The 16,507-nt window shown below is 38.7% G+C and overlaps 1 protein-coding gene across 1 annotated transcript; it reads right to left on the reverse strand.

Moving 5' to 3' along the window:
- Positions 1–20: 20 nt before the first annotated feature.
- Positions 21–10,327, reverse strand: EMC7 (ER membrane protein complex subunit 7). Its single transcript, XM_029998811.2, has 5 exons — positions 10,053–10,327; positions 6,852–6,971; positions 4,671–4,809; positions 4,073–4,153; positions 21–1,950 (listed from the first exon to the last, which is right to left on the reverse strand). Exons 1-5 carry the CDS (start codon positions 10,286–10,288, stop codon positions 1,798–1,800), a joined length of 729 nt encoding a protein of 242 aa, XP_029854671.1. The 5' UTR covers positions 10,289–10,327; the 3' UTR covers positions 21–1,797.
- Positions 10,328–16,507: the final 6,180 nt, after the last annotated feature.

A 16,507-nucleotide genomic window follows, 5' to 3' on the forward strand; every position in this document is an offset into this window, starting at 1 on the left:
AACGACTGAACAAACTGTGATTAAAACAAGTTAATGCAATTTAATTGTCATTCCAATTACTGTTAAACAAAAGTAACTTGTGGCTTGTACTTTCCAGGACAGCATAGCAACAAAGCTAATTGCTCCATCTTCAAAGAACTGTTCCCCATTTTCCCTATGAATTTTTCAGTAAAATACTGCTGAAATAGGAGTTTTTTTATTTTTTGTTTGTTTGTTTGTTTTTTGCAAAGGCAACATGACACTCATTTCAGTAAATCCTTCTGGCAAGAATATCCAAATATCCTCTTGTCTCTATTGTACGTATTTCACTTAATATACAAAACAAAAAGACCATTCAAGCAAAACAAAAAACAAGACCAAAAATGTGCAGCTTATTTTGCACAGACTGAAATCTTTCATTGTCCAAAAACCATTGGTTTATTTCTTCTCCAGCATCTTAAAAGTTGACTTAATCCTATGAACGAGTACTTATTATTTTGCGGCTTTTGTTTCATAGCATATTTCTAAGTATGTAATCTAAGACAATTCATAGCCCTCCTAAGTGTTCGGCAGAACAAATAAATGCTTCAGGTATACTTTAGGTGAATGTTAAATACCATTTTTGGAATCAGATATACATTACCCATACTGCATGGATACTGTTACCTAAGTAGTTAGCAATTGTAAAAATAGAAAGGAACAGCATTTATGCTAAAACAAAACAAAACAAATTTATGGACAGCTGCTAATGGGGTTTGGCAGGTGTTGCTGTCATTTTAATTTGCAAATGTTCATCTAGTGGAGAACAATTTTTTTCAACTTTTCTTTGAAGTTACTGGGTAGCTTGAAAAGATACTGCACTACAGACACACAGGCATGCTCAAAGTTCTGCCAGTGACTTAGCATACCTAGAGATAGCCATATACTTTGGAACATAATTTAAAAAATGAGTGGGATTTACCTTCCTACTATCCTTTTCATTTTTTTCTTTAATTTTAAACATTTTGTTCTGTATTTGGCCTCAAATCATACCACTGATAAGATGAATGCACAGCACACAGAAAACTAAGAACCAGAAGTGTTCCAGAAGTGATACATGTGATTTAGAAAGGGAAGATCCAAGATAAATGTTCATCATGTTACACAGATACCTTGGATTCATAATTAACTTAACGGAGCTTAAAAGACTTTCTGATGCAGGATGCTTTGCATTTCTTCCCCGCCCAGAGTTTTTAGCAGAAAGTAGATCAGAATCAAACTGGGCAATAAAAAGTGGAAAGTCCGTGAACTAAAGTGTACAGACAGCAAACAATGTAAAATAAAATCATTTTATAAGTAACACATACAACAAGCTGATAAAGCAAATGACATACTCAGTAAACCCACAACTCAATTTTGAAAGGAGAATTTGTTCATTTCAGAACTCAATAGCAAGTATAAAACATTAAAGCCATCTTAAGACTGAACTCCACTTCTATTATCTTTGAATTTTTTTTATACATTGTCTTATGATTAAGACATTCATTACAGTTTAGCACATCATATAATTTACAATAATTCTCTACAGAACAATATAGTTAATTCAGTATCATCAATAACTTTATACAGATACAGTATTGAAGCCATGTCCTCTTTTGCTTACCGTCAAGTACAAAACAGCTTATAAGGACTAAAAAAAGCTACACACCACAGTTGTAGCATACCGTATTTTGTGCCTGATTAAAGTTTACAGTAGTGGCTTTTTGATCTTTCAAGACAAACAAACATGATACCACATAACAAACAGTTGTGCAAACTCAGGCTTAGGAGAAGACTTAACTACCTCCTTTTTCCAGAACTACTTTTCCCTGCTTTACTGCTGCTACTACCAGACTTGCTGGAAGATTTTGAAGAGAAAAGTCTTGTCATGAATTCAGAGACATCTGGCAGCTCATGGTTGGAATTCAGCATGTTCATTGATTGCTCCATTTCCTGTGTGCAAAGATTAGATAACCTTAATAGCTCATAACAGTTCTGGCTGTTTCTAAGGCATCAGTTGAAAGATCGTATCAGGAAGATGCCAGATTTTCCCAAATACTGTTTTACTATTTGTAGTCCTCCAGGGTACATATTGCTACATATTTTTATGCAACCACAGCCAAATGCCCAGCTACACACAGAAACATAAAACCCCAAAACTAAAAGCACTGGTGTACGGAAAAAGGTAACCATGTCTTAAGCAGTTTTACAGGGCAACCACCCAATTAAAAAAAAAAAAAAATCTAAAAGAAAAAAACGCCATTATTTATTTTCAGCATTACTTTCCTCCATTTTAAAATTTAAACTTTTGTTTAGATTTTCAGATCTGTGTTCTTACAGATTTCACATACTTTTGTATTTTCAAATTAGTATTATTTATGCTAAATCTAACAACTTTTTGAAGCTGTTTGAAGGGATTAGATATTTTTATTGCCCTACTTTGTAACATCAAGCTATTACTGTACAGCAGCTAAGTTTTCTTTGTTTCCTGAAAGGAAGGATTTTAATATGAGACCGTATATCCAGCTAAGCTTAATGTAACTTTAGAGTTTAGCATAGTGGCTCTACGAGACTAATTAGTACGGTTTAAAACAAACAAATCCTTAAGTACTTTTAATGCATACAACAGCTGAACTGCACATCTACAATGTGATAACACTTATAGTAATTGCCAATTTAACATGGGATTGTCACCTTGCTCTTCTGGTTACCATTCAGCATGATACAGCTTTAACTGTCTTCAAGGTACAAACAAAGCAAAAGCTGTTATGGTAGCCTTCATTACTATTGCATCTATACTACATCTGTACTTAATGCCTCTACAACAAGCACAGTAACTAAATCATTAAGTTTCTGTATAAACTAGTACTGTGCTGATTCCATAAAGAAAAAACCAAGCTAACTTGAAAAATGTAATACAAGCTCCAAAACCTCTACAAGCAAACTGGAGGAAGTATGGATATACACTTAAGAAGTTAATACACGGTCATCTAGAGAATGCCATTACAACCGAATTCTTAAAAACTACCTTCTCCTATTCTTTAATTTAAATTACAAGCAAGATTCCTTCAACTTAAAATTTCTCCTTAACAAGTCTTATCAGTCAGCTAGTAACAACTAAATCATCAGAAGTTCTGATGGTTTACCATCAGCATGGCCTGTCTGTAAGCAGTGTCAGATCAGTGAAAAAAGTAAGGAATAAGTGATTTTTTTAAAATTCAACTTCTAAAGTTCAGCTTGGGTTAAAGAACACGCCACAGATATCTAGTATATCTTTGTATCCTATTTTCAATCAAAATTAAAGCCAAAAAAGCATTACATAGCTCTGCTATGCTTTTTATAGGTATTACTTAAAAAAAAAAAAAAAAAAAAGACTCAGACACCTATAAAGTACTACTGAAGACAGTGGTCATTTAGAGGAAAAGGAGTTTAAATTAACAAAACCCTCAAAAAGCAGCCACCAAGACAGACAGGGAATACTTCTAAAAATACAAAAAGATTTAACAAACACCTTGAATCTCCATTTTGTCCTAGCCTTCTGCTATTCGGTATTTTGCATGATGAAACGACAATAAATCAGATAATTTATTGACTACATTAAGACTCCATATCATATACGCTATTGTGACATCTGGATTTAACAGTCTTGTAAACTATGTAATTTAGGTTGATGGATAAGAGAACCCCACATCATACTCTTCTCAACACACCTGATGCTTATTAAATTATGTCTAAACCCAAAGTGCTAGGCTTAAGCATAGTGCATTGGAAATCTATAGAAAAACCAGCCTTTGAGAAATCATATTTATTGCTCTAAAACTCAGGAAAACACCACTCATACTGTAATACTTTCAAAGCTGTGCCAAACAATTTAATTCCGTGTTGTGCTGTTTAACAGCAAATTCATGAGTTGGAAATGTTAGAATTCATTGTTAGAACAGCAACACTGTATTAACTGAATAAATGATGCCCATTAAGACTTCTTTAAAAGTCTGGGTTTGTTTTTATTACTTTTCTGTACCTTAAAATCTCATTATCTTTGTTCTCTGTATCTGTATCAATTGAACGTACTTACCCGTCTCATATCAGGATCACTGGTGTTGACAACTTTAGGCAAAAGCACAAATATCAGTAATGGAAGAACCATCATCATCACCTACACAGAAAACAGCAAATACTTCTTCAGCTTATTTGTTGCTCCAGACATTTTTAGACATACCGACATAAAGCTTTAGCTAAACAGCCGAATTCTAGAACTACTGCATTCTGAGTCAGTAACCCAGTAACAGCAATCCACTTGTCACGCAAGGAAACTGTTAAGGAAGTATTATGTTTTAAACAATAGATTTCAAAGTTGGACCATTAAAGTAAATGCTTGTTATCTCTTTCAACTGTTATAACTACAGTCTCGCAACATGTTGATCTCCACAATACTAGACCAGACTATGGGCTATTTTCAGAGGACACACGTTAATGGAGTGAGTATACAGGGGAGGAGAGATCATAGAAAAACTTTCTATTTGTAAACACATAAAAACCAAAGAAAAACCAATCCTCTCAGAAGAGCAAAGCATGCACATGTTTTCTCAATTGTTTTACTCCCGGTATTCTGAAGGATAGCTATATTTGGATCCTTAGCATACTTTTAACCTTTGTGTGTTGCTTGTACGTACCATAGGGTTCATGAGGAAGTCTGTCCATCCCCAAGATTCCCTCTTTATAAAGTATGAAGGAGGTCCAGAAGATTTCATCTGGAGTGGGTATGGCAGCCTGACAACTTCAGAGGTTTTTATGTAATTCACATATCTTGCTCTAATAAGCAAAATGTAAATAATTAAAAATATAAATACAATCTCTAACAAATAATAATGGTAATTTAATAATATTCCAAACAAAGTTTTAATAATAGACTACACACAAAACCATCTGCGAGGCAGTGTCAGATAGGCTTCACTTTTCAGAAGCTAATTTCTCTCAGCAGCATACTTTATGGAATCAAATGATACTTTACCTTTTTTCCAGGCTAGCTATTAGGCTTGATATGGAAAACAGACTTGCAGATCAGAAACATCAGAACTATTTTTTCAAATGTGACTTCTGCAAAACATTTTTTCTCACCTTGGTAACCAGCAAGAAAAGCAACAATGTTTGAAGAGAAGATACGGCTTTGAACAGTGTAGCGTAGCTTAAACAGAGTTTGCTCTGGCCAACAATTATTTATTTATATATGAGGTTAATACTACCTTTTCCCCTCAGTGCAATTTATCATAATTTGCATTTATCAATACTGAATCTCAGTCTTTTTTACTTTACAAGGTCTTTTGATAGTTCTTCACTAGTATTCTTCACTTGGGCCTAGTATTTAGATAGTTACTTGGTACTATCATCTAACTTTGTCACTCTTCACCCATTTTTCATGATTTATGAATACTTACCCGCCTTGAGCAACTCCAGGCATGACTTCTGCCGATTACAAGAGAAATAATTTATTCCTTCTGAATTTTTCACCAAATATTCATCCACGGAATCTCCTTCCCTCCTACCTTATAACTACATATTTTCCTCAAAAGGTTTTGACATTTTCCAGTAGCTCTTATCAAACACATCCATTATCCACACGCTGTTTCGTCTTTTTTTTTTTTTCCCCCAGTATTTTTTTTAAGGCAGAACTTCCCTTAGAAAAGCCCAGTTGATGTTTTTCCCCCGTGTATCACATTTTTTCATGCATCGCCCAGCTGTATTCCTCATTATAGTTCCTACCTGTTTGACTGGTAGAGATGTCAAGCCCACTGGTACTTTGTTCTGCAGACATACCCTAGTAGTTTACTTAAATTTGTTACCTCTAGTTCTCAGACACCAAAACAGTGCTAAGTCAGAGGTTATACACACTATTGTGTCTATTTCACCAAGTTCCTTCCATATTTATTACATATTGATTGTTGCCAATGAGATACTGCCTAACAAAGTAAAAAAATAAAAATTTCATAAAGTTTGAAAAAAAAAAATCTAAGCACAAATTATGCTGTTATTATTATTATAAACAGACTGTTTGCACTGTTTTCAGTTTGCGATTTCAATTTTTAACCTCCCCTAAAAATACTGCTGCAGTGTTTTTATTGATGTTTGTACTCCTAAAACATAATAGCGTATTTTATAAGATACTGTAAAAGACAAACTGGAAGTTAAGATACTACATGTGCGCCTGAACAAAGAAAAATGAACTACAAACATATTCATTTAAATGAAAATCACCTTATTAGATAGGATAGCCATTTTTCTGTATTACTTACTGAATAGTGTGCAGTTACAGATGCACAGTTACAGTTGTTAGAGATAACGTTATCTGGCCATAACATAAAAAACAGCTAACAATGTTACAGAAATACTGCAGGCTGGCAACTACTAGCATTTGCCAGTAACTGTAAGGAGTATCTTACGGAAACGTAACAGAAATTTTTTGGAATTTACAATTAGAATTTCATTGTGCCAAGTCTTGACAGAACATTTACCAAAAAAGAAAGGAAAAAGGGAAGAAGAAGAAAAAAATGTATTGGCAAAAGATAAAGCAATTAACTAGATTTTATTTCAGGATAGCTGCATAAGAAAATAACAAGAGTAAACAAGTAAAAGGACTCTTTTTATCCATTTCCTCTTATTTAAGGCTATACATATGAAACAAAGAAAGAAATCAGACTGGATTTTAAGAAATGTGCTCCCAGAAGTGATGTTAAAAGAAGCTGAAACATGATCTGAAATGGAACATGAGATCCACAGTACTGTCTACATTACTTCTTATACTGTGCTGTCAGGCATACTTAATAGATCAATACAGAAGCAAATCAGAAAAGGCTCACCTCATTTTGCCTTTTGAAGTTATGTCGACTCGCACAGGCTCAAATTTATGAGCAGGGGATATAATTTCCACTACATAAGATCCTGAAGGTACATCATGAACCACAAAACTTCCATCTGTCCTGAAAAAACAGCAAGTTCCACTACATTTCAATATGCTCCAACACACAAGAGAGGGTGCTTTATTTGTTTGAAAGAAGAAACTGTAATAGTATCATTTAATATTATAAATCTTAATATAACAACAATGACCAAAAGGAAAATTTAAATCGCTCAGCACTCATAATATCAAGCCCCTTAAGGTCATTCATCAATGTGTGCCACAACAGTAGCAGAAATTACCGTTTACGTTAAGGATTTTCTCATGCCCTCAAGCTATTGTCTTAATGGAGGAATAATTTAACAGCCAAAGTAAGATTTGAAATGGTTAGATTTCATGTATTCAAATGACAGCAGAACCGACTTACACCTTCCTTCCTCCTTCTGAAATACATACAATGAAGTTTACTTTGCTTCAGTACGCATACAATGAAGTTTACTTTGCTTCAATACTTCTGCTGGAAGCAAAAAAAACCCCAAATTGACATCCTACATAGTGTGGGTAGATATTAGAGATGACTTGGAATGCACAAAAATTGCGGTTTGTGCCTTTATTGCAAAATAGAGGTTTTTACTTTTAATTGCTCCCTTTAGGACTAGCCCACGCTGGAAAGCTCTATCACAACAATAAGGAAACAAAGAGCTCTGAACATATCCACAGAAGGGATTTTTAGACAGAGTACTTGCATTTTAAAATACGAAACTTCAATATTTGGTGAAAATATTAGTAAAAGGATACTTGAAAGCTTCAGCACCAGTTGCTATTAAATTAAAAGTACAGAAGCTTGTAGTTTTCCTCCTACATGCTTCCAGAAGTTTCCAGGAAGAAAAACTTAGTGTTATCTAGCCTTTTACAATTAATATAAAAGACACCTCTCCTAAATAATAAGACTCAAAGTTAAGACAAAAAAAGTTGTTCAAAGAGGTAAAAAAAAGTAATAAAACCTGATACATTAGAAACTTGCATCAGGAAAAAAAAAATGAACCCTTGTAAAAGTGAACCCTCAAAAAGAATTTTGCCCTTATGTCCTTCACACAAGTTCTCTCTCTCAAAGATGTATATCACTTAAGGACCTTCCCACCACGGAGACAGAAGCATATAACCAGTACTGTGTAGACGGGTTTCACTAATATTTTATGTGATGATTTGAACCTCCAAGAATGCTTACATTATCTTGTACTGCAACTGCTATAAGGATGTTTTCCTAGGAATTTCCTTTTAATTTTTAATTATTTTGATAAAATTATAGGTTTTATCTAAAGATTTATTTATATGACAAAGCAAATTCTCACTTCATATACTGTTATCCTACACTGCCTTTTTAGAAGTAAAAAAGTTTCATTTTTGTTACAGTGGGGAAACCAATCAGATTTATAAAAATGCCTATACTAGAGAATGATTCTTGAAATAGTCAAAAAGCAGCTTTGCTGTGTCAAATAATTATTTTCCTCTTTTTGATAACTGGAATGACATCCATGTAATATATAATCAAAACCTATCAGAGAGATGGTGACAAATATATCTCCTGATATACCAAATACATTTAAATCTGTCACCAAAAGTGAAGGGTCTTTCTTCTGAGCCTGAAATATCACTGTTATTTAAGAAAACTGTTCTTTTTACTAACACAGTTCTTACTAAAAATATACTGCCATCCAGTACAGTGCTTATTACAAGTGACAAAAAAACCCCAACCAACATTAAAGCACTTTTGCGAAAAAGTACCATGCTTACGGTAGCGCAACATCTACAAATATCTTTATCAAACTGAATAAATGACATAATATTAATTGCTTGGATTTAAGTTATATCAATATAATTTGATACATCTATAAACAGACATATCAAATTAATGTAATCAATAGAGCTTGGTATCTAGGTTACACTGTCATAAATACAGTATGCTCTTAGGTAAGACTATTTCCTCATATTTCAGACAACTCAAGTTCCAAGCAAGCATTTAGAAGCTTACCAACTCCATGGTATTTATTAAATCAGCTCCTAATTATGTCAGGCTCCCACAACATGGTTGTACTGGCTTATCAGGTGCTACACTGACAAGATTCTGCAAGTTTTGCAGAGTAAAATCTGTTGTGTTAACCTATCGACAGTTCCCAGAGTCAAAGTTCAGTTCAACTTCTACTGCGGAGGGAGTCATTAAAAATGATTGATATTTATGAGATGGTGTATCTTAATTCCATATAAACTTTCTCATTTTAATACATAATTTTAAAAGCAATGTATTATACTGTACTGAAGATTACAAAAACTATTTTAGAATTAGCTTCTACTCTTCAAACTATGAGATCAGTTCAATTTTAATTGAGGACATTTTCTATGCCTTACTATCTTCTAATCCTTTGCTAATCTAAATATACCTACTACCACCTGAGACTGCTAATGGGATGCTTTACAGCTTCCACATACATTTGCTGATCTTGTGTGAAGCAATAAAGCTAAATCCCTTGAAATGGCTTTCGCTGGTACAGTGAAAAAGTTTTTCACAGGTACTGCAATAGATAACTGCAACTCTTAACTTTTTGCCACATTCCTCCAGAACGAGTCAATTCTTAGCTAAGGAGGGGGTCTTAAAAAAAGTGTCAGAATTCGCACCCGCAAAAGCCGAGAACACCGCCCTCCATAATTTAATGCAAACGTGGTTTTTTTATATTAAAACTCAGTTCCACCTTTTCGACGGCTGAAAAGCCAGCGGCCTTAGCCACCGATTTGGTTACGTGTGCAGGAGGCTGAGAACAGCAATCCCTACAGCACTACAGGTTCCCACTGGAGGCCCGGCCGTTTCCAACGCCTTACAAAGTCAGGGACAAGCAAAGCCAAAGTCGGCCGCGAGGTGCTCGCCTCCGCAGCTGTGCGCTGCTAACCGGGGCAAGGCCGCTAACCCGCAGGGACCTGCTCCCCTCTGCCACGGCCGGCCGCCATCTTACGGCCGCGACTGCAGGAGGGAGGCTAGGCGTGCCCGGGGCGCGGAGGCGGAGGGTATCTCCGAGCGGCACCCGCGGCGCCGGGCGACACCGGCCCGAGCCCGGCGAGGGACGCCTACTTCCCCGCCGGGACCAAGCCCCCCGCCCCGCCCGCCGCTCACTTCAGGAAGCCGACGTGCTCCTCCCCGTCCACCAGCACCCGGGCCCCCGCGATCCAGTCCTGCGGCTTCACCCCGGGCACCACGGCCCGGCCCTCGATCTTAAACCGCTCCCCAGGGCCCGCGCCGCCCGGCGACTCCGCTGTCCCCGCCGCCTCCGAGCCGCAGGCGCCGTCGGGCAGCGGCGAGGCCAGCAGCCAGAGCAGCGCCAGCCACGCGGACCCGCTCCGCGCCGCCATCGCGCCGCCGCCGCCTCCCCCCTCCCTCCCGGCACGGGGCAGCCGCCTTCCGCGCACGCGCCGAGCTCCAGCCGTGGGGGCCCGGAGCCCAGCCCGCCCGGAGAGCCGGGCCGCCGGCCTGCTGCGCGTGCGCGCCTGGCGGGCGGGAAAGGCTCGCAGGCCGCGCGCATGCGCACGGGAGAGAGCGGCCCGCCGTCGGGCCCGGGCGAAGAGGAGCGGGGGAAGCCCTTCGGCCGTGACGCGTCGCAGGCGGCAGCGCGCCGGCCGCTTCCCGCGGGTGAGGCGCGGTAGGGCCCGAGCGCCGGCGGCTGTCCGGGCGGCGGCGGCGGAGCAGCGGGCGGCCGGGGCTTCCCTCGGAGCTGCTTCGTCTCCGCCTGCGCACGGCGTGACGCTGGGCGCCGCCGCCGCGTCCAAGAGCGCGGGCTGCGGGGAAGCCCCGTACCTCAGGGACAGCGCCCGCAAGGCCGCGGGGGCACCAGCCCCTCACTAGAGGCGATAGGGCTGGCTGTTACGGAGACCTTCCCGACCTTGCAGCTGGTGCTCTTGGCCCCTAAGAGCGGCACAGCTGCTAAGAACGTTTTGGGGAGCTCGCTCTGACTCTGCGGCACGGGTAGCTCGCAAGCTGGATAATCTGTCCGCGCGCACCATTCGCTCCTTCCAAGATGAGAAATGGAGCGGGTGTTGGACGGGCAGGGAGGGCTCCTTTGTTTTTCAGTTTGTGAGTGAAAACAAAGGGTGAGATAATTTGCCACTTAAAACATTGAAGGACACAAACGCGAACCTGAAGAACGTAGATGTGTGAAAAGTAGATGCCTCTTCCCTGGTAACAGATGGATCCATTTATAATCAAGACATTTTAGTTTCGAGTTAAATCTTAATAGTTATCATGCAAAGAGTAATAATCAAGCTTTTTCTAGGAAAAAGTCAAAAAAGCTTACAAAAGAAAAAGCTTAAAATTCGTCATTTAATCAAGGCCTAAAGCGTCATCTTTTTGATTTATAGCACTACAGTTTGTTTCTGATGAATAATTAGAACTTGTTGACAGTACAACAGTATGAAAATCTGTTACTTAGCAGGCAAGCACAGAGTTACAGGAGAAACCAAGAGGGCTGTAATACCTTCCCAACTCCTATTTTCCCTTTACATGGCATGTCCTGTTACGTCATACATATTTCATTGGCACGTTGTGGCTACGCTTGCTTCCTTTTTACCTCTCTTATGTCGGAGTTAATTACTGAACACGTTGAAAACATTATTTAATTATTAAGCATGATTATGGTAGAGGTGATGAACCTGGCCATCAGCTGATACTCAATAAAAACATCATGTTATACTAGGCATGATTTTGAAAGCGTATGTCACCTCATGTGAGTGGGATAATGTGAATTATTTCTTTGGTAGTATTTTTGAGATGTCTGTACTTTGGAGGCAACCAGGAAGACATGATCAATGAGGTTCTTCTGTCACAAATTCACAAAAGCAAGAAACTCTAGCAGTTTTGTGGGTGGAAACCTACGAATACTAGAAATGAACTCTGAATTGAGTAACTTTGAGCATCACTTTTTTCAGTTTTTGTTAATGAGGCAAGTACTTACCAATAGAATCACTAAGCAGTAGGATGTATGTTAAAGCCAGAGACAAAACACTGTTGCCAGTTGTCCTGGTTTCAGCTGGGACAGAGTTAATTGTCTTCCTAGTAGCTGGTACAGTGCTACATTTTTGAGTTAGGTATGAGAAGAATGTTGATAACACTGATGTTTTCAGTTATTGCTAAGTAATGTTTAGTCTAAAGTCAAGGATTTTCAGCTTCTGATGCCCAGCCAGTGAGAAAGCTGGAGGGGCACAAGAAGTTGGGAGGGGACAGAGCCAGGGCAGCTGACCCAAACTGGCCAACGGGGTATTCCGTACCGTGTGACGTCCCATCTAGTATAGAAACGGGGGGGAGTGGGGGTGGGGGATCACCACTCTGGGACTAACTGGGCAGGTGGTAAGCAACTGCACTGTGCATCACTTGTATATTCTAATCATTTTATTACTACTATTGTCATTTTATTAGTGTTATTATCATTATTAGTTTCCTCTTTTCTGTTCTATTAAACCGTTCTTATCTCAACCCACAAGTTTTACTCTTTTCCTGATTTTCTCCCCCATCCCACTGGGTGGGGGGGAGAAGTGAGTGAGTGGCTGCGTGGTGCTTAGTTGCTGGCTGGGGTTAAACCACGACACCAGTATAACACCACAGAAAAACATCATCTTCACAGTGACATCTCATGTTGCTAGCTTTTATATGCAGTTAGTGTAAAAAATGCTCCTATTTTTAAAATATCCTCAAGCACCTGTATTAGGATGCTGTCAGACCACATAAAATGGTCGTGTCCTCCAGTTTTGAGGAAATCCTTAATCAAAGAATTTATTTTTATAACCTAGATAATACAGGTACTTGGTTTAAATCCTCCTGAACCCAAAGAAAAGAAAACCTCATTTGTTCTTTCATACTCTAATCCAGGAAGCTTCTTTCTGTATCATCCTCCTAACAAACTGACACGTTACTTAAACAGCCTCTTGGCTAGAATCCCACCCTCATGTAGAAACCCTGACTGTGGGTGCAGCTTTCATTGCAGAGGCATATCTTAATATAGCTATTAGAAACTTTGCTTATATAGGCATGCAACCTTTTTAATGTTAGGTAAACAGTCCCTTTTCCTCTCACCGTACAGCTTCTTTACATATTAATAGTACTATTTCATAAAAACAGATACATCAGTTACCATATTTTTAAGTGTATACAACTAAGAAAATTAATTTGGTTAATTACTGCCTTTTCGATTAAGACTAGCTATAACAGCATCTCTTTTGAGTGGATTGCACAATGCCATTTGTGAGTTTTGATATCATGCTGTGGGTGTTTGCATTCTAGGTAAAAAGAACAAATCCCAGAACAAAAGTAGTGGAAGCAAAGAAATAAAAGTGTCTGGGTATAAATTTATCAAAATATAACCAACTACTCATTTTCTTAGTACATCATCTAGTAGATGTTACCTGTTTTTTTCTGGAAGGAATTTCACTACTAGCAAAGTTGTGTCTGCAGCTTGATGTCAAGTGAATCCCTGATCAGAAGACAGATAAAAAACTGCTAGGCAACAGTTTCAGTTCAATTGAAACAACTGAACAATTCCATCAGCCTCCTGAAAGTGCAATCAAGGATGACCTCCATGTTTATAGCTGTCTCTTCATTGATGGATTCACTCCCTGAGTAACAGCTACGTAGAAACTGGCAAGTTTCTTAGAAGTTCTACCCTGCTCACAAGCAAATTCTCAGGTTTGTCTGAGTTACTTCAACCAGCTGTCACTAATGCTACAGAACTGTCAGCCAGATGGATGAGAGCTGACAGTCCCTAATGGATTGAACAAAGAGGAGGTCTAGACTAATGTAATGCCATCACATTGATAACACTGAAATCCACATCTCCAGATTCTTGTCACTTCTGTTTTCATGTACAAACCAAAAAAGCAGAGGAGACCCATTAAATCCCTCTGGGCTCTCCAAATGCAACATCAAAATGCATGAGCATCACAGCCGTTTACAAAGAATCATGTAGCCTGGCATACTGGTAGCTACTCTTTAAGTAGCAAGAGAGGTTTTTTTCTCCCCTGAGGGTGAAAGGAGTTTACAAGAAATGTAGCAGAACTTATTTTTGTGCTGAATCCTTTTCACAGTCAGACTGCTAGCAAAACTTGCTATATAGACTTTTTGCTTGTAGTTGACCATTAGTAAAGCATTTCATTCACCTTTGAACATTTCAGTGCAATTGCTCTGAAAACTTCTCTTTCTATAAAGCTGACAGCACCTTGGCTAGTATTTAAATATTTGCTTTTGAAAATGAACATGACCCTGTCATTGATACTGGTGTACTTTAATACACTGGACCACAAAGAGCAGCAGCCCACAATCTGTTTTGTGTATGATTCAGGCAGTGATAAGCAAAGCTGTTGACTTTCAGCAGACAAGCAGGGAGCAGCTTCAGCCATCTGCTTCTAATCTTACTGTAGTCTTTGAGTCAGTCCCCCAATACAGGTAACACCCAGTGCACCAGATGAGCAATGCTAGTTCACAAACGTTCAGTGGAAGTAAAGACAGACCTGGCTGATATGAAGAATAAATAATATGTGCATCAGAATACTCATACCTACATCCTATTTTTTTTTTTTTTTGAGAAACTAATTAGAGGTGAGAAGAAAGCAAAATGCCCACCCAAGCAAGCAGATCTATGAGAATACACAAACTGAAGGTAGATGGAAGAATTCAGCATAAAGGTACTGTAAAAGGCCACAGCAAGGTAACTCATTTACTGAGCTCTTTCCTTCACCAGCTTTACTATGATTAAACAGAATTAACAAAAATTGTGCAGCATATTTCCTTCAGCACTGATTTTTTTAAAATAAAATTTATTGTAGCATGGAATCATTTTGCCATCTACTGGCAATTTACAGTGCTACACTAGAAATGTTTACTTAGTTTAACGTAAGAACATGTACAGAACAAGTCAGGATTGCAGCCTGGATTCAGTGACAGTCTTTGTGCTGTCCTGAATGTAAAACGACCTGAGAGGGTCCTGCTTCTGAGTTGGGGCACAAAGGTACTCAGGCTGCCATCAGGTTTACCTTACCTCCATTTTCCACCCCGAACTTGAGGACATTTTTTTCCCCCAGGAGTGAATTGTTTCCACCTTTCAGATAATATATGTCCAAAAACATAAACAGGATACTACCTGAGTACACTCTTCATAGGAATTAGCAAACACTGACATAGAGACTGCCAGACAATAGCCAGTTTTGTCTGGTTGTAATTGACTGAACTGATCTTTACTGAACTCAACTTCCATTCTTTGGTGGAAGAAATTTAATTACTAGCTTAAGTGCAGGGAAAAGGAGCATAATTTTCCTCCTGTAAAAATTTCCAGATCCCCTCTTGCAAGCAGAACGAATTCAGGTGTAACATGATGGTAACCTGCAAGTTGGTTTTACAGTACTTTGCAGTACTCATCTGCTCCTGTTCACTGTAAAATTTGTCCCTACATCTGTTAAGCAGCAATTGTGCATAAACCACACAAGCAGCATGTTTTAAGAACTACAGCATCCATTAAGCTGACTATGTAAGAAGCAATGCCATGCAGAACAGTGCTACACACGTCCTCAGATTCCTGTGTTGTTGCCTGTACAGACACCACCTGTAATTATTCACATAAGGCTAGAATGACACATCACTCTGCCATTTGGTTTCCAAAAATACAAGCAGTTTAAAATCCTTATTCCTTGGTATGCAACCTAAACGCTGTATTGTTTTTTTATATCTGGATTCTACTTCCATAATGCCACAAGGTGGCCTCCACATAATACAGCATTATCACATCCTTTATGGAATGACATAAGGAAGTATTTTTTTGCTTTACTGCAGTATTGGTATTAGACCACCGCAAAATGTCATTCCTTTCTTTGTATTTCAAACTCAAGAAGTTGTTCACATGCTGTGTAAAATTGTTTCACACCAGACAGGAGGTCAGGGCAACACAAAAGCAGCTGCAAGCACTTTGGTAGGACCTTCTACCAGAGAGAATCCTGTTCAGGAACCAATTGACACATTCACAGTCAAAGCAGGCCTGCAAGTTGTCTGCCCCACAGAGTCTGGGAAATCCTGTGTCCAGCATACAAAGGGCTGCTGTAATTCAGAGCGCCTTAAGAAGTTGCTTAAATTATGCTACAGTTGCCTCTGTGCTAGGAGAAACTGAAGCAATAAACGCCAAAAGCAGCACAGAGTCTGGAAGTTTAGGCATTTCTGGCCTATCATGAAACTCTATGCTGGTTTTCAAGGGGGTGATTGACCAAAGGCCACTAAAGATTGATTTGCACCATTTCAAAGCCCATCCGTCCTTAATTTTTTGAGGGGGTCTTTATTATACTTTTAAGTCCCACTATAAATGATGTAAAATAATGCAATTGTAATTGGAGCGGCATTTTGTAGATGATAACCATTCTCTTTGGTGTATTAAGTATGTTGTTAAAAAAACTATTACAGTGTGTACTGTTAGCAAATCTGGATTCAAACTAAATATGGAAGTAGTAAAACCCATGCACTTTTATTATTTGACAAAGCAAAAGAAACAAAGCTGGGCCTTCAACTCATTCTCTTATCTATAGAAAATTACAGTGGCTCTGAATTCA

This window comes from Aquila chrysaetos, chromosome 2 (assembly GCF_900496995.4).
Source record: "Aquila chrysaetos chrysaetos chromosome 2, bAquChr1.4, whole genome shotgun sequence".
Taxonomy (NCBI): domain Eukaryota; kingdom Metazoa; phylum Chordata; class Aves; order Accipitriformes; family Accipitridae; genus Aquila; species Aquila chrysaetos.